General features: G+C 52.5%; 1 protein-coding gene across 1 annotated transcript in view; it reads right to left on the bottom strand.

The window, feature by feature from the left end:
• Nucleotides 1–22,579, bottom strand: part of CALN1 (calneuron 1) — a 110,058-nt gene that overhangs the window by 45,205 nt on the left and 42,274 nt on the right. Inside the window, exons 2-3 of the mRNA XM_009999119.1 lie at nucleotides 21,995–22,138; nucleotides 6,432–6,544 (exon numbers count right to left, since the gene is read on the bottom strand). Of these exons, the coding sequence (XP_009997421.1) occupies nucleotides 6,432–6,544; nucleotides 21,995–22,138 (257 nt within the window). The remainder of the gene's footprint in view (nucleotides 1–6,431; nucleotides 6,545–21,994; nucleotides 22,139–22,579) is intronic.

Genomic DNA, 22,579 nt, shown 5'->3' with positions numbered 1-22,579 from the left:
GCTGTCTCCCCATGCAGAGGACAGAGCTGGCAGCTGAGGGTCACAGGTTTATCTGCACAGGGGATGGCAGCTCCTGAAAGCCCTGAATGTGGCACCTGCATACAAGCTGTCTGCTTTGTCAAAGCTCTTCTCAAATTCTGCTCCCCTAAAAAGCTCCAATTCATTTTATTTGTCTTTGCCTTGTCACTCCCAAAGGTTTGAAGGAGCTGGAGCTTCAGGCGTGCAGGGGGAGCTGAGGGGGTGTCAGCAATAATAACCCCTTGACCAAGGCTCCCCCAGGGGGAAAAACATCCAAACACACTCTGCAAGAGTAGAAAGAGCTTTAAAACATGCAAATCATTGTTATGTGATCCTTTTTTTTTTTTCTTTAATTTTTTCCCCCATCACTCCCCCAGGGTAAGGCAACTGGCTCCCAGCTCTGCTCTGAAAAAGGGGGCATGTCCATGACCTTGCTGGGTCACCTCCTGAGCTTTGTGTCTCTGCTCAGCACAGGGAAGCTGGACATTAGGATGCAGCTCTGGGGGAAACTTCAACCTCACCCTGGCTCATTTGGAGCAGAGATCTTTCCCTTCTGTGCTTGATTTCCATACAAAGGGATTAAAATCTGTTTTGAACTCTTCCCACCAAGCTCACATGTATATCATAGAGTCATGGAACTATTAAGACCAGAAAAGCTCCTTGGGATCACCCAGTCCAACCATCACCCCTGCTCTACAAAGTTCTCCCCTAAACCACATCCACCAACACCACATCCAAGTGACCCTTCAACACACCCAGGGATGGTGACTCCACCACCTCCCTGGGCAGCCTGTGCCAGGGTCTGGCCCCTCTTCCTGGGAAAAAAATCTTTCCTCATGTCCAGTCTGACCCTGCCCTGGTGCAGCTTGAAGCCCTTTGAAGCCCTTCCCTCTTGTTCTGTCACTCATGACCTGTGAGAAGAGACCAGCACCAACTTCTCTGCAATGACCTTTCAGGCAGGTGTAGAGTCTGATGAGCTCTCCCCTCAGCCTCCTCTTCCTCAGACTAAACATTCCCAGCTCCCTCAAGTGTTCTTCATCAGACTGATTCTTGGCCACCTGGGCACACACTGTTCAGCCCCTTGTCAGTGAGAACCCCCAGGTCCTTTCCTGCCAGACCCTTTCCAGCCACACTTCCCCAGGCCTGGAGTGTTCCCTGGGGTTGCTGTGGCCCAAGTGCAGGGCCCAGCACTTGACCTTGTTGAAGCCCAGACCCTTGACATCAGCCCAACCATCCAATCTATCCAAGTCTCTCTGTAGAGCCTCCCTGTCCTCATGCAGACCAACCCTCCTGCCCAGCTTGGTGTCACCTGCAAACTCACTGATGATCCAGCCCATGTCCTTAGCAACATCATCAATAAAGGTGTAAAACAGGTACAGTCCCAACACTGAGCCTTGAGGAACAACTATTTCCACTGCCTCTCTCAGGCTGCTCTGCACTTCTGCCACAAACCTCTGCACCCTGACACATTTTCTCAACTGTGAGTAAATGTTTACATAATTATTCCTTGCCTTTACTCATTTATAGTGTGTGTTGCTCAATAGTCATAGTGAAAAAAATGTTCTCTGTGGCACTACAGGATATGGCAGGACCAGCTCTGGGGGCTGCATCTCAGAGTGGAAGGTTTCAATCTTTGCCAGCATAGAAATACACCCAAACCTGCACAGACAGTGAAGTGACAGTGCAGAAAGCACACACAGACAAGGAAATTGGTCCTCAGCCAAGTGGCAAATTTGATTGAAAAAAGAGCTGCAGGAATTTCTCCTGAGATCTCAGCACCTTTCCAGCCACTTGGGAAAAGCACATGATGCCCCCACTGGAAAAGGGTATTGATAGAGTCAGACCTTGGGGAAGGGGCTCCTGGAGCCTGTTTGGCTCAGGCAGTGTGGGGGCACTGAGGCTGCAGGGAGGGGGGATGTTCTTCAGGAACATACCCTGAGAACCTGCACATCACCCATCAAGCCACAACATTCTGGCCATGTGCCCTCCCATGTCCTCAGGGCTGGTAGAGCAGGGGGAAGGGGCAGGATGGAGCTGGATGTGACTTCAGCAGGGCCAAGGTGTCTCTGTCACAAAATCACAGCATCACAGAATCCCAGGGGTTGGAAGGGACCTGGAAAGCTCCCCCAGCCCAACCCCCCTGCCAGAGCAGGGGCACCCAGAGCACATCACACAGGAACGTGGCCAGGGGGGTTGGAATGTCTCCAGAGAAGGAGACTCCACAGCCTCTCTGGGCAGCCTGGCCCAGGGCTCTGGCACTCTCACAGCAAAGAAGTTCTTCCTGAGATTCCCATGGAACCTCCTGTGCTCCAGTTTGCCCCCACTAGGGAACCTCCTGGGCTCCAGTTTGCACCCACTGCCCCTTGTCCTGTCACTGGACATCACTGCACAAAGCCTGCCGCTGTCCTCCTGACACTGCCCTGAACAGATTTGTGCCCATGGATGAGGTGGCCCCTCAGTCTCCTCTTCTCCAAGCCCAACAGCCCCAGCTCCCTCAGCCTTTCCTCAGCAGGGAGATGTTCCCCTCCCTCCAGCATCTCTGTGGCTCTGCCCTGGGCTCTTTCCAGCAGTTCCCTGTCCTTCTGGAACTGAGGGGCCCAGAACTGGACACAACATTCCAGATGTGGCCTCACCAAGGCAGAACAGAGGGGCAGAAGAACCTCCCTTGACCTACTAACCACCTCCTTTCTAACCCACCCCAGATGCCATTGGCCTTCTTGGCTACAAGGGCACATGGCTGGTCATGGTCACCCTCCTGCCCACCAGGACCCCCAGGTCCCTTTCCCCATCACTCCTCTCAGCCCCCACCCTGTACTGGTATCCTGATGGCCAGGGAAGCCTCTCCATCTTGATGCCAACTCAGGATGGCTGTTGGCTGGGGAACCATCTGCTAGGGCCACCAAATTTGTCCCTCACCATTTCTCCTCAGAAATCCCAGTCTGGAACAGCAAGGCTGTGCCTGGTGCCAGGGTGGGGACCAACAAGAGAGGTGAAGGTTGGGTGGGCATGGCAGGGGTGGCCACCACTGCAGGGCCATTCCCAGAACGAGCTCCTTCTCATGCCCCTGCACAAGCAGGAACCCAGCAGCTCCTGCCACCTCGTTGCTGCAACTTGAAAGGGGCACCAAGATGCTCCAGCAGGTGCTGCTGGTCCTGGCCATCACTGCAGCACAAGGTCTTTTGCTGATACAACTGGGAAGCATCAAATCTAACCAGGTCTCACTGGTACCAGGCAGCAACACTCTGGCTGGAGATGCCAGGCTGCAGCAACCTGCCCTGCAAGCCTTGGACACTGGGAAACCATGAATTATGGGCTGTGCTGGAGCACTTGTCTGGCAGCCAGATCCTGGATGTCCTTCCTCAATGCCACAGCACCCTCTGCTCAGCTGCTCCACGTCAGAAAAGGACCTGGGGGTTCTCAGTGACAAGGGGCTGAACAGGAGCCAGTGTGTGCCCAGGTGGCCAAGAAAGCCCATCCTGGCCTGTATCAGAAATGGTGTGACCAGCAGAAGCCCAGAGGGGATTGTCCCCCTCTGCTCAGCACTGGGGAGGCCACACCTGGAGTGTTGGGTCCAGTTCTGGGCACCTCAATTCCAGAGGGATCTCAAGGGGCTGGAGCCAGGACAGAGGGGGCAACGGAGCTGGGGAAGGGCCTGGAGAATCAGTCTGATGAAGAACACTTGAGGGAGCTGGGGATGTTCAGTGTGAGAAAGAGGAGGCTGAGGGTTGGACTCGCTGATCCCAAGGGTCTTTTTCAACCTGAATGGTTCCATGTTCAACAAATCTCAACCTGACCCCCCACCAGTCCTCCCCCCCCAGCCATTTGCATTTTTTGGTTGTTCCTTTGTTTATTTGTTTGTAATTTCTTCCTCTAGCTTTTCTTTCACAGAAAAGGTCATTTTTCTTCCTAAACACGTTTGTTTGTTGCAAAGAGTTGCCAACACTTTTGCTTTTTGTTATTTTAGTATTTATGAGCAGTGGAGTTGTTTTTTTTTTCCTTGTTTTTCCCTTTTCTTATGCTCTTTCAAGCCTTAAGAGCATTTTGACAATACCTTTCCTGAGAGGCAGGGCCTGGTGGCAGGGCACTGCAGAGATTTCCATCTCAAAGTGAACAATCTTTAGAGAGAAGGAACTGAAAAAGACCATCAGAATCAAGTCTGGTTTGAACAATTCCCAACGTCTGATCACAGAATCCCCAAGGCTGGAAAAGACCTTTAGGATCATCAAGCCCAGCCTATGACCAGCACCCCCACATCTCCAGACCAGGGCACCAAGTGCCACCTCCAGCCTTGCCTTGAACACCTCCAGGGATGGTGCCTCCACCACTGCCCTGGGCAGCCCATCCCAGTGTCTGATCACCCTTTCCATGGGGAAGTGCTTCCTGATGTCCCAGTGGACTGGTGGGCTCCATCCTCTCCTTAAAAATCCTTAAAAATCATTCCTTGGGGATGCCTGCAGGGTGAAATGCTCTGTCAGCAACCCAACCTCAGCTTCCTCTCCCTCCCATCCCTTTCCAGCAAATGTGAAAACTGCAGGTCAAGGGGACATGGGAAACACAGACAGGCCCCACTTCCAAAAAGGTTTCCATCAGACTGAATCCCACAGGAGATGCATCAATGCTTTGCTAAAAGCTGAGGTGGCTTCTGGCCCTGCTGAGGGTTTGGGTACAGCCAGGTGGGAATGGGCAAAGGGAACCTGGGCCTTGAATGACACTTCCCTACGTGGTTTAATTCTTGCTGCTTTAGGAACAAGCAGCAAAATTTCTGTTCCCTTCCTGAGCTCTCCTACCCTGGGAGGGGTGACATGTGAGATGAAGCCTTCCCTTCAAGTGCTTTGAAATCCAGGAGACTGTTATGGAGAGGATGGATTTTTAGCCTTACAAGTAAAAGACTATAAACGTTTTACTTCTTCTTCTTCTTTCCAGAGCCCCTGGAGCACTGGGGCAGTTCAGTCAGAGCTTTGCTGTCCCTTGCCAGCCTGGCTCCAGGTACCTGAGGTCTCTGCACTCTTTTCACTCATCCCACTGCAGTCAGGGGGGCACAAGGGCCTTGGTCCCTGCTGCAAAGAAGAACCAGGTGGAAGCAGAGCCCAGGCTGCTCTGAGAGGAGAACATGTGTCCTCCCTTCCTCCAGCACAGCCTCTAAGAGACACTTCCATGGGCTGAAAAGTCACCAAATGGCAGCAGGTTGACCTGGGAGCTGAATTTTAGGGAGGGCTCCAGCTTTCTCTGCTTCCCCATCAGCTCATGAACTTGATTTGCCATTTTTGCTCTTTGAAGAAGCCAGTCTGAAGGCACCAGTGCCTCAGTGGGACAGGATGGTGCTTCCTTCTCTTCCCGTTGCTCACATGCCAGGATGAGGTTTGCAAGGAACAGTGGAAGCAACAAAACCCTTGGGACTGTCACAGTCCTGCCCTTCATGGTGGGAGTTCAGCTCTCACAGACCCCCCAGGCCCCTTACAAACCCCTATGGCCTCACCAACTCTCACTTTGACAACCAAAATCCAGAGCAGGATTTCCAGGGTTCTTTCCATCACACGCCAGGATGCCAGGAACAAGTTTTTAAAGGACTTTTAAAAGACTTCTACACAACCCCACCCAATTCAGTCTGGACAGTGCTGGAGGGTACTACGAGAAGACAGAAATGCTTATATCCAGGTCTAATTTATTTGATTCACAGGAACTTGGCAAGAGTCAAAGTTTATTGGCAGGCAAAGGCAGCTGGATGATCAGTGAAATGAGCAGTGATCTCACAGGAAGCCACACATTTAATCCATTGGCAAGAAAAGTGCAGCACTGCTTTTGGGGAGATTTTGGGAGGTTTTGATTTGGGAGATCCCCACCACAACAGCCTGGACTGTCCTTGCTTTCCCAGGAAGGTCTAACATTAAAAATCTGTTTAAAATCCAACTACCCAACAGACATGAGGCAGCTCCTGCTGCCAGACCTGCCTCCCTTCCAGTGCTCAAATCCAGCAGGACCAAAGCACCCCAGGGCAACATCTTGGTAAAACTGGCACAACATCATTATCTTCAGCCTTGGACCTGAATGAGCCACAGAAGCACCCATCAGAGGTGGCCTCCATGGCACATCTCACCCTGCTTGGAGCATCCCTCTGCCACAGCCAAGGCACACTGAGCAGAGAGCAGCAGGGCAGGTTCAAGGCTCCCAGCTCCAAAGCATCATTGAGAAAAATGTTTTTCCCTTCCAGAAATAAATTCCAAAGTTCTCCCTCACAGGGCTGAGCTGAGAGCAGGTCCCTGTAGCAACACGGGACCATCTCACCCCACACACAGCAAGAAGGACCCCAGTAGCACTCACACAAACATATCCAAAACAGTTGGTGCTCCTCAACAAATCACTTCTGGAAGCAACTGGTATTTGACTAAAGCTGCATTTAAAACATGAGCACTTACCTGCCAGAAGATGCTGTCTATTGTGTTTCCCAGGAAGCCATCTCTGCCTTCCGATGACACCAGCTTAGGTCCCAGAATTGTCATGAATTCATCAAAATCCACCTGGCCATCCCCTGAAATGAAAGGAAAAGGTGGAGGTTTTCACTGAAGTACCACCTAGTGCCCATCTCCAACGTGCTGCTCCAGATCTGCTGCCCATCACGGACCCACACGTGCATTATGGCACCTCCTGCACCAACTCCACGGGGCCTGCAGACCCAGGTCTGCTCTGACCCCAAGGAGTGGCCTGTGTTGCTGTGGTGGAGCCACACCTGAAGGCAGGAGCTGGTGATGCACAACTAGAGATGGGCTGGTTGCTCTCCAGCCCCAGAGGGCTTGTAGGCAAGTCACTTCTCAACAAACCAGTATCTCATAGCACCACAGAATCCCAGACTGGTTTGGGTTGGAAAGGACCTTCAAGATCATCCAGTCCCACCCCCTGCATGGGTAGGGACACCTCCCACCAGCCCAGGCTGCTCCAAGCCCCATCCAACCTGCCCTTCAACACTGCCAGGGATGGGGCAGCCACAGCTTCCCTGGGCAACCTGGACCAGGGTCTCACCACCCTCACAGGGATGAATTTCTTCCTAAGATCTCATCTCCATCTCCCCTCTTTCAGTCTCAAGCCCTCAGCCCAGGCCCTTGGCAGCAGGACAGCAGCACAGCCAGGGCTTTCCCCCTGCAGAGCCCTCCAACAGCCACGGCTCTGCAAAGCTTTGCTGGGGCCAAGCCCACCCTCCAGAGGAAGGGAGCACACACAGAGGGAAGAGCCAGACTAATGTGAATCCAGCAGGAGTTTCTTTCCAGCTTCCCATCTGCATCTATCTCTGCAAAGCCCCGTGTGCTCAGCATGCAGAGCAGGCAGAGGAACCTCAGCTCCAGGGCCATCAGTGGGCAGAGGAGGTTTCTCCTGCTATGAACAGCTGAGCCTGTGCAGTCCCCAGCCCCTCTGGCACACGGAGTGTTTTGTAAATGAGGCTTGTGCTGGTTGCAGCACATCTGAGCATCACAGCAAATATCACTTCTCCCCCAGAGAAGCTTAATGAAAATGGCAAAAAAAATTAAATAAAATAAAATAAAGGTGTGTGGGGGAAATTTCTGCCTGTTCAAGTATCTCTAAAACATCCACTCGTCTGCAGAAGGCAGTTCAGAGTCTGTATGACTCTCCTTGTCTGCCAGGGCACAGACATTTCCTCCCACATGTTGTTGTGCCAGTGGCTATGGGTGGATACATGAGCCCTCCTTCCAGTCTGGAAACAAAATGAGCAACTGGGAGACTTTTGGGTTGGTTTGTGTTCCAGCTCAGCTGGAGCTCACCTCCTCATGCAGCTGCTGCTGCCAAACAATCAGGTGTCAGAAGTGTCTAAACCCACCAGACTAAAGCAGATCAATGCAAGGGCCACTCTGAGGATGCCCTGATGAGCTGCAGCAGCTGCAGCAGCCCTGAGGGACCATTTTCCCACGGGCACTGCTGTTCTCTGGCCTCTTTATTGCATTTCCAGTGTCTGATCTGGGCACGTTCACCACTGATTGAAATCTCCCCACATCCTTATCTTCACTGAAACACGACGTAAAAACAAGCAGAGTCCAAGTGCTTGTTTGGCAGAGCAGTGATCCCTGAGCCCTGGGCTCGGACCAGCACGTCCTGAAGACAGGAGTGAATATCCTGGAGGTGAGCAAGTGATGGGCGTTCTGGAAGGAAACCCAGCAGGGATCCATGGAATCGTGGAATCATTTTGGTTGGAGAAGACCCTTAAGATCACTAAGACAAATGGATAACCCAGCCCTGCCCAGGCCACCACTGCCCCATGTCCCTCAGCACCACATCTCCAGGGCTTTGAAACCCCTCCAGGGATTTGAAACCCCTCCAGGGATTTGAAACCCCTCCACCCCTGCCCTGGGCAGCCTGGGCCAGGGCCTGACAGCCCTTTGGGGAAGAAATTGCTCCCAATATCCAACCTCAACCTCCCCTGCACAACTTGAGGCCATTCCCTCTTGTCCTATCCCTTGTTCCTGGGGAGCAGAGCCCGACCCCCCTGGCTCCAACCTCCTCTCAGCAGCTGCAGAGCCAGCAGGTCTCCCCTCAGCTCCTTGTCTCCAGGCTGGACACCCCCAGCTCCCTCAGCTGCTCCTGCTCACACTTGTGCTCCAGCCCCTTCCCCAGCTCCCCTGCCCTTCCCTGGACACGCTCCAGCCCCTCAAGGCCCTTCTTGTCATTGGGGACCCAGGACTGACCCCAGGATTTGAGGTGCAGCCCCACCAGTGCTGAGCACAGGGTGGAAAGAACAGCATTGATTCCTAACAGCTGTGAGCCCACAAGGCAGCAGAAGACTCCATCCAGCTGCTGGACTTGCTCACATCTCCAGGGCACAGGTTGAAGGTCTTTACAGGGTTGGAGCAGGCTGAGCACTTGTAGGATGGAGCTCATTTCTGGGACAGCTTAAGCAGGAAAGGGATGTGCACCCCACCACTTGGAAAGCCATTCCCTAAAACATTTCTGGTCTATGAGGAAATGTTCTCCTTCTGCTTCCCCGTGGGAGGCACCAGTTTCAGACATCAGGTGGGATTGTATCAGTCACAGCAGGTTGGGTCACTCTGGGGAAGGTAACACAAGGTGACAGGAGACTCAGGGCAACTCACATGGCAGGACATCCCTTCCAGGGAAGGGGAAGAACAAAACCATCCACTGGGATGCAAATTGGGTTGAAGAAATTAGCCAGATGAGCAGGAAAACAATTTGCATTTTAAAGAGAATCCGGCCCCTGCCCAGGCCTGTGGTTGGTCTGTGCAGGTGAGACCCCAAATGATTGACTTTTAGTCCGTTTGTATTTTCTGCAATATCACTTCGTCCACGGAGGAGAGGCAGGACTTGGTCCAACACATGACTCATGAGAAAGTGGGTGCCAGGGCTCCTGGGCTCTGTGTCTGACTCAGACCATGGCTTTGGGCAAACCCTTGCTCATGGCCTCCCTGTGCCAGGGACCATCCCCAGCTTCCCAGGGTTTAATGATCAGCTTAATTATAGCACTTCCTACAACCTCAGGAGAAAGGGGCCATTACCAAACGCACTCTCCCCTTCCTGACTGGTTCTTCAATTCAAACTGGCAACTAAAACTGGACTCCAAAACACCTGGCCTGGAAGAAATATCCTTTTAACATTCATTTTAAACTGCAGAAAACACACCTCCCTGACATCAGAGAAGGCAGTGATGGGACAAGGGGTGATGGTTTTAAACTGAGAGAGGGGAGATTGAGGTGAGATCTTAGAAAGAAATTCTTCACTCTGGTGGTGAGGAGCTGGGATGGGTTGCCCAGGGAGGTTGTTGATGCCCCATCTCTGGAGGTTTTTAAGGCCAGGTTGGATGAGGTTTTGTGCAGCCTGGTCTGGTGGGAGGGGTCCCTGCTCATGGCAGGGGGGTTGGAGCTGGATGATCTTTGGGGTCCCTTCCAACCTTAATGATTCTAGGATTCTATGAAGACGACTGCAGCAGGAAACACCCCCAGCTGCACCCTGCAACCAAGCTGCCCCCCTGGGCCTGTACCAGCCCCTCCCTGGTGCACTTGTCCTGATCCCACAGGATCTACCATTAGCAGTGGTTTGCCCAGCCTGGATGTTCAATGTAAGGGTGGTGAGACCCTGGCCCAGGTTGCCCAGGGAAGCTGTGGCTGCCCCATCCCTGGCAGTGTTGAAGGGCAGGTTGGATGGGGCTTGGAGCAACCTGGGCTGGTGGGAGGTGTCCCTGCACATGCAGGGGTTGGATCTAGATGATCTTTAAGTCCTTTACAACCCAAACCAGTCTGTAATTCTCTCCTTCTGTGCTGGCCAAGGAGAGTGCAGCAGATCACCCTCAAATCAGCTGGGACCTGGGAGAGGAGAGAGGGAGCAGGATGGCAAGTCCCCACATCCCAGGTAGCAGCAGCAGCAAACTCACCTGCAAGAGCTTTTCTGCTTTGCAGAATTAATGAAATGCTGAGAGGAGCAGCAGCTTGAACCCACCTCACCCATGGGAAAGCCCCAACCCTCAGCCTGCTGTCAACCACTGTCAGTCCAAAAGCCTCCTGTTGGAGCAGCTCCCTAGGAGGATGGGATTAAATATTCATTGGGCTGGAGAAATCCAGGGCAGGAGAGGGAAACATGCATGGAGTGCATCACCTGTACCCAAGGGCAGAACAGAGACCTACACCTGGTTTTCAGAGCCCTGTGCATGACAGTGGCAGCCTGCTTGCTAAGTAAGTCACAAAATCACACCTTGCTTGGAAAAGCAATTCAAGCTCAAGTCCACCCGTTAACACTGACCAAATCCTTAACAAAACCATATCCCTAAGTACCATGACTACACCATTCTTACACCTCCAGGGATGGTGACTCCACCTCTGCTCTGGGCAGCCTCTCCTGATGCCTGATCACCTTTTTCCCTGGCCAGTCTCAGGACAATCAGGTTCTTCTTCCTCCTCCCCAGTTCCTTGCAAGGGCACTAAGACAACACACACACCTCCCTGGAGATGAGGAGCTGCCGTGTGCAGCCTGATAAGTATTCACACTGGGTTTTCTTTTCCCCCTCCCTCAAATTTGACCTCCAGAGTGCAGCTAGGTGATATATTTAAAGTTAATGAGCTAGTCTTCTGCAGCTCGGGTCCCAGGTACACGCAAGACTTGCTGTTTATTTTTATTCCCTTAATAAGCAGCTGCAGGGACTCTGTCCTGCTCTGTGTCCCTGCTCATGCCCCAGCCTGGGGGAGGCTGCTGGGCCTGCAAACACAGGATGTGCACAGCAAAGGATACACCCCAGGGGAGTATTTTGGGTTTGGAGACGTTCAGGGCCTGATGGCCAACCTGACCCTGCCCCCAGCACCACCCAGGGACCTTCTGCCTCATTACAGCCTCAACCTTCAACTCCATCAAGAGCCAGGAAAGCCTTTCATAAAGATTTCAACTTGAAAAAAACAACAACCAGTTGTAGTTTCCATGAACTTGCCTGAAATGAAGAGATAAATCTCCACTGCAATGGTGACACAGCTGTTCTGCATGGGGGAAACTGAGGCACAGAGCTGCCCTTCCCAAGTGTTGTCAGAAAGGCAGATGCCAGCAGAGCCACTTGCCAGACCTTCCCCTACGTGGTGACCCACGTGCCTGTCCCCAGGCTGGAGAGAGATAGCACTGAGCATCTCCAGTTTCCAAAGAGTCCTGTTTGCATTCCTTTGGGAGCTTCTGCCTCAGAGCCATCTACACAGGGTCTCTGTTACTCCCCTCTCAAGGTGGACATGTACAAAAATACAATTTGTTTCTCTCACTGCTTGGGAGCAGTGGGGACATGTCCACCAGCCCCTTTGTTACCATCCACCAGTTCTGCCCAGCATCCTACAGCTCTAATGACTGCTTTGGGAAGGAAAATCTCCACTGGAGCTGAGGCAAGAGGTGAAACATCTCCACTGGAGCCCACTCTGGCCCTTCTGGGCACCTCCACGTCCTGTGGGTTTGGAGCTCCTGTGTGGATCTGGCTGCTCTGCTTCAGTGACAACTGCACAGAAAAAAACCCCAGCAAATTGTACAGATTTATGTTCCTGGAGGAGGAAATTTCCATGGGGTCTGAAAGGTTCAAACTCAACCCAGAAAGACAGAACCAGGGGATGCATCCATCACAACACCCAGAGAAGGACCTTGAGAGTTACTCACTTTGACAGCCCCTTGGTTTGTCTCACAAGGAAGAGGAAACAGCTCCAGACTATTTGTGTTTGCTTCTCCATTAACAAAAAAAACAAACTAAATCCATTAACTCCCCATGTTTGCCCAGGGGGAGCCTGTCCAGGAGCTGACCTGGGAGCCAGTGATTGAAGAGGACTCAGGCTGTGCTGCTGTGATGTGTCCCGTGCTCTGGCCCAGCAGCAGAGCCACCAGGATGCTGGGAGTGCTTGGCTAGAAGAAAAACCCAACACAAACCCTGACTGGGGTAAAAAGACACAAAAAAAGAAAGAAAAAGCAATGCCTCAGCCCCCTGCCCATGGTGTCCCAGCTTCACAGCAGCCCTGGAAGCCACAGGATCCTCAGCTACCATCCCAGGCACCAGCTCAGCCAGGCAGGTCCCCACCATCCCCTCCACCTGGCACTGAACACCAAGCCAGGTCACTTTGCAGGTCTTTGCAGAGCTCTTGTATCTTGCAAGTTGTGACCATTTGATCTCTTTGTCCAACGGACCTGACTAGGCAGGACTTCAATTATTTTTGCTCCCCAGGCCACAAGAAGAGGAGATCTTGCTGTGCATTGGGGCAGCTCTCAGACAGCTCAGCCCAGCTCTGAGACAGGCAGTGACTCACGGGCTCATTAAACCAGAAAAATATGGAGCTGTTGGAGAGAGGCCAGAGGAGGCCATGGGGATGATGGGAGGGCTGGAGCAGCTCTGCTCTGGAGCCAGGCTGGGAGAGTTGGGGTGTTCAGCCTGGAGAAGAGAAGGCTCCAGGGAGACCTTAGAGCAGCTTCCAGTGCCTGAAGGGGCTCCAGGAAAGCTGGGGAGGGACTTGGGACAAGGGCAGGGAGGGATGGGAAGAGGGGGAATGGCCTTAAGCTGGAAGAGGGGAGACTGAGGTTGGGTATTAGGAAAAAATTCTTTGCTGTGAGGGTGGTGAGAGCCTGGCCCAGGTTGCCCAGGGAAGCTGTGGCTGCCCCATCCCTGGCAGTGCTGAAGGGCAGGTTGGATGGGGCTTGGAGCAACCTGGGCTGGTGGGAGGTGTCCCTGCCCATGCAGGAGGTTGGAACTAGATGATCTCTAAGGTCCCTTTCAACACAAACCAGTCTGGGATTCTATATATTCTGCAGTCTTCTGTAATACCTTATGTAGTATAGAGGAGCAGTCTTATGGTTCCCAGGAGCTGGAGAAACTGAGGCCCAGTGAAGAGCACACAGATCCCAGCCTGGCCCCTCAGAGGCTTAGGCCATTGCCCTGCCCATGCAGGGGGGATGGAACTAGATGATCTTAAAGATTTTTTCCAACCTAAGCCAGTCTGGGATTTGATGATTGTATCAATATGTGTGTTCCCTGTGGCTCATGTATTCTGGGAAGGCAAAATCAAGATACCAGGAATGCTGCATCTTAAGGAAGAAATAATATTTCAGCAGGATGCAGACCAGTCCCAGGGCAGGTCTGCAGGAGGCAGATCACTGATCAGAACCTGCTGGGTTGTGCTGAGGGCTCTGCCCTGTTGGAGCACGTGCTGGACAGGTCTCAGGGGGTTTTGCAGTTCAGGGTTTCTTTGGTCCTGTCTCTGGAAGCTGGCAGCTCTCAGCCACCCAGGCACTGCACCCAAGCCAGAATTTGATATTCCTTAGGAACCTCTTCCTGGTACTGAGCTGCAAACCTGACCAACTGCACCAGCAGTGATAATTACTCCTCACTCTTTGCAGCGAGGAGACATAACGTGATCATCTCCACTTGACAAATCAGAGCAGACAGGGAGCAAGTGGCCTCCAGGAATAAAGACAAGTCTCATCAAACTCATCTTGCTGACCAAGTTTCTCAGCTCAGCATCACACTTGAAAGGCCAACCAGGCTGCAGTGTTGCTGGATTGTTTCTCACATCCAGGATTCTTTGAGTACAAAGGACAAACCCAAAGTCTGCAACGACCTGTCTGTGCTTTTCCTATGAGCTCTGCATTTTAAACACAGCAAGAGCTTCTCTCTGCCCCCAGCAGCCTGGGCTGTTTTGCAGAGTTTCATGTTGAGATGTTGAAACACAAAGAATGTGTTCCTTCCTGGCAGGGAAGGGAGAAGAAGGGGGGGAAGAAGAATAAGAGAGAGAGGCCAAAAAAAAATAGAGATAAAATGTTTTCAGCTGGTGAACATCCCTGTTGTGTCACACAGGACAGTGCAAGCTCATCTTCTGGACAGAAGTGAACATGTGGCCATGCCAGGAAATCACCTTCTGCAGCCCTCCCTGCTCAGCACTTCATTTTGAGTCTCCCAAGTCCTTCAGTTGTCCCATCCCTGGGACATGAAGCACATGTTCCAGCCAGTGGAGCACCCAAATTCAATGTCCCTTCCCTAACATGGGGAAGCAAGTGCAAGCAAACCCAAGCAGCATCTACACACAAACTCTGATCCAACAGCAGCACAAGAGCTTGGGGAAGTGACTTCTAGGGAGCCACCCGCAGCACCCCTGGACATCACAGCTGTCTGGCTGTGGTTTATTCTCTTTCCAGGGGAGCACAGGGTCTGGGTGGGACAGCACAACTGCTGCTGCAAAGCACAAGAAGGCAAGAACTCTGCCAAATCCCACGGCAGCCATGGGGCTGCCCAAAGCTGGATGAACTTCACAAGTGCCACCTGGGAGTGAGACCTGGACTGGCTGGAGAGTTGGGTGGGGAGGAACTTGATGAGATGCAACAAGGGCAAGTATAGAGTCTTGCATCTGGGAAAGAACAACCCCATGTGCCAGTACAGGTTGGGGGCTGACCTGCTGGAGAGGAGTGATGGGAAAAGGGACCTGGGGGTCCTGGTGGGCAGGAGGATGACCATGACCAGCCATGTGCCCCTGTGGCCAAGAAGGCCAATGGCATCTGGGATGCATTAGAAAGGGGGTGGTTAGTAGGTCAAGGGAGGTTCTCCTCCCCCTCTGTTCTGCCTTGGTGAGGCCACATCTGGAATGTTGTGTCCAGTTCTGGGCCCCTCAGTTCCAGAAGGACAGGGAACTGCTGGGAAGAGCCCAGGGCAGAGCCACAGAGATGCTGGAGGGAGGGGAACATCTCCCTGCTGAGGAAAGGCTGAGGGAGCTGGGGCTGTTGGGCTTGGAGAAGAGGAGACTGAGGGGCCACCTCATCCATGGGCACAAATCTGTTCAGGGCAGTGTCAGGAGGACAGAGCCAGGCTTTGTGCAGTGATGTCCAGTGACAGGACAAGGGGCAGTGGGTGCAAACTGTAGCCCAGGAGGTTCCATGGGAATCTCAGGAAGAACTTTGCTGTGAGAGTGCCAGAGCCCTGGGCCAGGCTGCCCAGAGAGGCTGTGGAGTCTCCTTCTCTGGAGACATTCCAACCCCCCTGGATCCTGTGTGATGTGCTCTGGGTGCCCCTGCTCTGGCAGGGGGGGTGGGCTGGGGGGGCTTTCCAGGTCCCTTCCAACCCCTGGGATTCTGTGGGAGAGCTGCACATCTGCAGAATCTTTTTTGCCAAGGTCACTGGGAAGACGTTACTGGTTTTTTCCTTCCTCTTCAGCCTCCTGCTTCACAAAGAGCAGCTTATGAATATGCAGAATTTCAAACTGGGATTTCTTTCCCCGGATGTTATTGCTCATGAGGATGTTATAGTTGTATTTTCACAGCTCCTGCTAATGCATCACATAGAGTGATAAAAGGTAACAGGGAGCTTGCCTGTATGCTGATGAAACCAGCTCATCTTTTGCTTGATCAAAGTATTTGTACTATAATAAACAATTTGGCACACTGGGGGTTTATATTCCCTCCCTGTGTTAGCCTGCAGTGATTTTTCCAGGGTACTGAAAAGCAGCTGCTCCCCTAATTAGTACATTGAGTGCTTATTTTACTCCTCAGATAAAAGCATCTCCTGTTGTAACGAAACAGTTTGACACTTAAGTCACACATTCATCTAGTTTATTGCAAAAAAGTCTGCTGCAGGAGCAGGCATCCCAGAGAAGGCAACACATTTAATGTGCCATTTCTCTGCATTTTTATTAGCTTTACTGCCAATTGGAAGAATTTACAAATAATTCCTTTCCCAGCACATAAAGATATCAAATATTTTCCTTTCCCCATCCTGGCATAACGTTGCAGGTCACTCTCCAGATTGCAGACAGCAACGTGTGCACCTCTCACAGGCTGCAGTGTTTACCTTCATGCACTCCCTAATTATGCCTCAAAATGAAGCAAATCAAGGGTATAAACTAAGGTAAGACTCGACCTCTATTTCCAGACCAAAAGCAAACAATATGTCCCTATAAGGCACGTCCAGCTCACTGGATGGATGCCCAGCTATACTGAACAACCCTCTCCTGGCACCCAGTCATGCACCACTTCAACTGAGATGTAAGCAAAGCTTTGGCCTAATGTGAAGCTCATGCTCCAACATCTGATGGAGCCCCCATCCCTCCCCTCCCTTCCCCGGAAGAAGCATTTTTGCACACAAAACCCATTTTCCTTCTCTTCTCCTTTGGTACTTCCACCTCCCCCATCCCAGCAATCCCACAGCACCCCTGGGTATGGCCAAGTAGTTCATAAAAGGGTGTTTCTGATGATTTAGGGGATTTCTCTGGAGACCTTAAAGTCTCCCAAGCAGATTCTCATTTTTCTCCCTAACTCAGTCTCATCACACCCACACACGTTTCCCACGTCCAGGTGGGTGCAGCTCACCCTGCAGAAGGGCAAAGAGACTTGGAAGGAAAGGTTGAGAAAGCATCTGTAGGAAATGCAGTGGATATTCCAGCCTCTGATGCCTTCCATCATAGAATCATAGAATGGTGAAAGTTGGAAGGCACCTTCAAGATCAGCAGGTTCCAACCCCCCTGCATGGGCAGGGACAACCCCCACCAGTCCAGGTTGCTCCAAGCCCCATCCAACCTGCCCTTCAACACTGCCAGGGATGGGGCAGCCACAGCAACCCTGGGCAACCTGGGCCAGCACCTTACAACTCACATGGTGAAGAATTTCTTCCTTATGTCTAACCTAAATCTCCTCTCTTCCAGTTTTAATCCATTACCCCTTGTTCTATCACTGCCCTCTCTGGTGAAAAGCCCCTCCCCAGCTTTCCTGGAGCCCCTTCAGGCACTGGAAGGTGCTCTAAGCTCTTCCCTTCTCTTCTCCAGGCTGAACAGCCCCAAATCCCTCAGCCTGTCTTCATAGCAGAGCTTCTTCCTTCAGTGAAGACTGGTGAGAATTAGGAATTCCCTATAAACCAGTGCATTCAGTGAAGCTGTGCTGGGAGTGTGGTCCTTTTGCAGGGCTGTGATGTGTCCTCAGAAGAAGTCAAGGTTGAGGATTTCCCATGTGCCACCACCAGTTGCCACTACTCACCTCCCAAACCCAGCAAGGGAACCAAACATCTCCTCTGCCAGTGGCTCAAATTGCCCTCAGCTGCTGGGGTAACAAAAGCCAAGGCAATGGGCAAAGGTGCACTCAGCCTCTTGGGAATGGGACACTGGGTTTTGATGTTCCTCACTACAGGATTTGCCACAAGTTTGCATTTGCCTGTACACAAGACAATAAATCTTGCTCTGTTTGCAAGTCCCAAACTCTTCTCAGGTCCCATGTTACTGTTTCTTGGCTAAACTTCTCTCCCTCTTGCCCAGCCCTGTAGCTGCCTTGCTGTGCCATGGCACTGAAGCCCAGTAAAGTAACCCAGGCCTCCCTGTGTGCCATGGGCTCCACAGCATGGGACAACCTGAATCCTGATAGGGTGGAGTCCCATCCTGCTGCTCTCAGCCCTGCAATGCATTCAGAAGCTTTTGAGCATCCTCAGCATCACCCCATTATGTTCCCTGTGGGCAAACCCACATGTTGCACTCAGTGTAGGAGAAAGGCACCTGGGGGTCCTGGTGAGCAGGAGGATGACCATGACCAGCCATGTGCCCTTGTGGCCAAGAAGGCCAATGGCATCTGGGGTGGGTTAGAAAGGGGGTGGTTAGTAGGTCAAGGGAGGTTCTTCTGCCCCTCTGTTCTGCCTTGGTGAGGCCACATCTGGAATGTTGTGTCCAGTTCTGGGCCCCACAGTTCCAGAAGGACAGGGAACTGCTGGAAAGAGCCCAGGGCAGAGGCACAGAGATGCTGGAGGGAGGGGAACATCTCCCTGCTGAGGAAAGGCTGAGGGAGCTGGGGCTGTTGGGCTTGGAGAAAAGGAGACTGAGGGGTGACCTTGTCAATGTTTTCAAATACGTAAGGGGTGAGTGTAAGGGAGATGGAGTTAGGCTTTTCTCAGTGATGTCCAGTGATAGGACAAGGGGTAATGCGTGCAAACTAGAGCACAGGAAGTTCCATGTGAATCTCAGGAAGAACTTCTTTGCTGTGAGAGTGCCAGAGCCCTGGGCCAGGCTGCCCAGAGAGGCTGTGGAGTCTCCTTCTCTGGAGACATTCCAACCCCCCTGGCCACGTTCCTGTGTGATGTGCTCTGGGTGCCCCTGCTCTGGCAGGGGGGTTGGGCTGGGGGAGCTTTCCAGGACCCTTCCAACCACTAAGATTCTATGATTCTATGATTTCCACCCTGTCATTTCCAGGGCTGCTGGCAGGTCACCTGCAAGGGTCACTCAGGAGCCTTGGAGGCATCAAAAGCCACATGGCACCTTGAAGAGTTCCTGGGCAAAATCCAGGCTCTGCAACTGCCATTTTCACTGAAGTTCAAGCAACGTTTTCTAACCAACTCCATTCTGCCTTCAAATGCAATGAATTATGAAACGTGCTGTCACGTCTGCTCTGATTTGGAGACTCCACTGAAGAGCTGGATGCTCCAGCCCCAGAAGCAACTGTCATTGGGCATCTCTGGATCTGTGCACCTGGGCATCTGTGTTATTTACTGAGCTCAGTGAGGTCCTTGGTGGCAGAAGGTGACATAGAGGTGTGAAGTGCTCTTGTCATATCAGTTTATGCTCAGCCACACAACCACTCCAGCACACAGTGCAGATGCTCCTCTCCTGACACATCCTGTCCATCCCAGCAATCCTGCTCCCACAGCAGATGTCTCCTCAGCCTGCCCTGCACAGGGCTGAGCCTCCCTCCGTATCCTGACAGAAAACAGGGTTTGTAATGAAAAGTGACCCCAGACCAGCTCTGCTGGCTCATTATTTGAAGCCCATCAGTGAAACAAGCCAGGGCAGATGCAGCCACCCTGCCATCCTGCAGTGGGAATGCATTCCCAAGGGAATTTCTGATGAAAACCGTGTGTCTGCACTAGCTCTGCTCAGCCTGCTTCAGATTAAACACAAACCACTGCCAATTGTGTTACCTCATTATTAGCAGGCCCTGGCAGCAGCCTGGTGAGAGAAACAGACGTTCTGGCTCTGCTACCTGCCCTCACATCATCATTCAGCTCAGGTGCTGGGAGATGGGCAGCAGGATGACAGCCTGCCCCTGGCTCCCCTGGAATCACTGAATCCCAGACTCGTTTGGGTTGGAAAGGACCTTAAATCCCATCCAGTTCCAACCCCCTGCATGGGCAGGGACACCTCCCACCAGCCCAGGCTGCTCCAAGCCCCATCCAACCTGTCCTTCAACACTGCCAGGGATGGGGCAGCCACAGCTTCCCTGGGCAACCCAGGAGCTCACTGGGTTCAAGCCCTGCTACCAAACCATGCTCATGTGCAATGGGAGAGGAAGGAAGAAGCTCCACAGGACATATTTCAAGTTAAATCCCAGAGAAAAATGAAGACAATCCATCAGAGAAAAAGCAGGCATAAGCCACATAATATTAATTCAAGTCATCCAGCATTAATTCAATTTGCAGGCAAGGCAAATCTTTCCCATAATATTACCCCATTTACTCAGTGCCTCAGGAATTTCCCATTACTCTGTCTTCTTTTAGTGCACGGCCCATTTGACCTTCACGTTTGCCCAGACTTTGTGTTCAGCCCCCAAAGCCTCTGCTCCAAATCCTGCAGCAATGGGCAGCTGAGCTGTAGGAACAAGAACAACACCCAGCAGGAGCGGCTGTAGCTTTGGAGCTGTTGGAACTGTTGAGCTGGAAGAGCTGGAGGATCAAGTCCCACCTCTGCAGGAAACACATCCAGCTTTCTGAAGCCTCCACCAGGAATTCTACATTTTCCATCTGCAGCCCATTATTCTCCAGTTTAAGCCCACCTCTCTCTGATTACAGGTCCCCACACACTAGGAGTGCACAGGGACGAGTGCCAGAGGCTCAGGTCTGGGAGTCTGAGAGTCAGGGAATAGCTGGAGATGAATCCAAGCTGGAAGCCAAAGGCACAGAGCTCCTTTCCAAAAACAGCTCAAAGTTTCGGTAAAAGACCCCAGGAGCTGGCACCAGGCTGAGTCTGGGCTCTGCAAATCCTCCCCTGGTCTGCCAGGAAAGGCCAGCAGAAGGTAACAAAGCACAACCAATAATTTTTGGAGAAAATGCTTTTCAAAGTGATGGCTTTATTTATTTTCTTTTTTTCCTTTCCCTTCAGGCACGAGATCATTTCAACCACTGATCTTCTCCGCCCGCCGGGTTTCATGTTGCTTTGTGTCCCTGTCTCAGGGAGATGCCCAACACCCTGGAGCAGGCAGAGGAGCTTCTGCCCTGCTGCCCCTGGCCTGGTGGGTGTTGTTGGACTCTGCATCTCATGGGGACAACCGATTCAGGTAGCCCCAGGGAGGCAGGAGAGCTTCATCCCTGCTGCCACCACCTACCACGGGCTCTGCTCTCGCAGAGGCACAATCACAGAGTGGCCAAGGTTGGAAGGGACCTCTGGAGATCACCTAGTCCAACTCCCCTGCCAATCGGGATCACCTGCAGTAGATCCCACAGGAACGTGTCCAGGTGGGTTTTGAACATCTCCAGAGAAGGAGGCTCCACAACCTCTCTGGGCAGCCTGTCCCAGGGCTCTGTCACCCTCACAGTGAGGAAGTTTTTCCTCATGTTTAGCTTGAACCCCCATGCTCCAGCTTGTGCCCATTGCCTCTTGCCCTCTTGGCAGTCTCCCCAGGGATGCTGCTGTCCTCTCAGCTTGCCAAGCAACCCCCTGCAGACCAGGGCTGCACCCAGCACCCTGCTTCTTTCCAACTTCATTTCACACTCACAGTGTTCCCACCCTGCCAGGGCTGCCTGCAGAGGGGTGGGATCAGATCCCTTCCCTGCACACTTCAGGCACCAGGAATGTCTCCCTTCCTGCTCTGACCAAGGACATTCTAAAGACAGCCTGCTCACTGTGATCAGCTCTGATTGTAGCTTTGCAGCAGTTAAAACAATTCCCCCTGGCTCCAGCATCCTGCTGCTGCAGTTCTCCCTTCCCATTAATGGTGGGTTCTGTGTGGTTTATCACCTCATAGGAACCGTTTGACGAGCTCTCACAGCAGGACTTTGCTCAGAATTCTTCCACCCTTCTAAATTTCTCCTTCAAAACCCATCGACAGGTCCATTACAGCCCAGCCCAGCTCCCATCCACAGCAGCTTTTACTTGCAAGGAGCAGTGAGGCCAGGGGACCACGCAGCACTGCTTGGCTGGGCGCTCAGCTCAGCTCCCAGGGAGCCTCACTGGGCCAGGTGCTGCCCAGGAATGCAAAGAGAAAGGTTCCAACAGCCTTGGAAAAGACCATTTGCAACTTTGCAAGGACAGGTTGCAAGAACTGACCTGTCTCTGCACCAGCTGGTGAAGCAGAAGATGCTCCATCTACCTCACATGGGTCACCTGGGAGGCAGGTTTATCTATGGGGGGTTGGAACCTCACAGCTCTTTGCCCTTTCCTTGCTGTGGTGAAAGGTGAAGTTTCACAGCTTCCCCTCCATGCTGACTGCAGTTTATCTGAGCCAAACCATGGGCTGCAACTCACTGGGAAAGGCCCCCTCCACCAGCAACTGAGAAGAACCAACAGTGAGGACTCACCATCCATGTCAAGGCGCTGCATGATAATGGCCAGTTCCACCTCACTGGGCATGTACCCCAGGGAACGCATGGCCATGCCCAGCTCCTGCTTGGATATAAAGCCATTCCCATCCCTGTCCAGCACTCGGAAAGCTTCACGGATCTCTGCAATGGAGAAGGGAGAAGAGAGGAGTTGTTAGGGTGGAGACTGCACACGTGGGACACGGAAGCAGCACGTGTTGCCTTCCCTGATGTGAACGAGGCAGATCCGCTCATTTAAAGTCAGTAATCATGGGGTGTCCACACACACATGGATATGGTGTGTTTGGAGTCAGGCAGAGAGAGACAGAATCATTTTGGTTGGAGAAGACCCTTAAGATCACTAAGACAAATGGATAACCCAGCCCTGCCCAGGCCACCAGTGCCCCATGTCCCTCAGCACCACATCTCCAGGGCTTTGAAACCCCTCCAGGGATTTGAAACCCCTCCAGGGATTTGAAACCCCTCCTCCCCTGCCCTGGGCAGCCTGGGCCAGGCCCTGACAGCCCTTTGGGGAAGAAATTGTTCCCAACATCCAAGCTGAACCTCCCCTGGCACAGCTTGAGG

The sequence above is a fragment of the Chaetura pelagica genome, unplaced genomic scaffold, assembly GCF_000747805.2.
Source record: "Chaetura pelagica isolate M959 unplaced genomic scaffold, ChaPel_1.0 scaffold230, whole genome shotgun sequence".
Lineage (NCBI taxonomy): Eukaryota > Metazoa > Chordata > Aves > Apodiformes > Apodidae > Chaetura > Chaetura pelagica.
The sequence above is the reverse complement of the archived record's forward strand: the minus strand, read 5'-3'. Positions and strand labels throughout refer to the sequence as shown.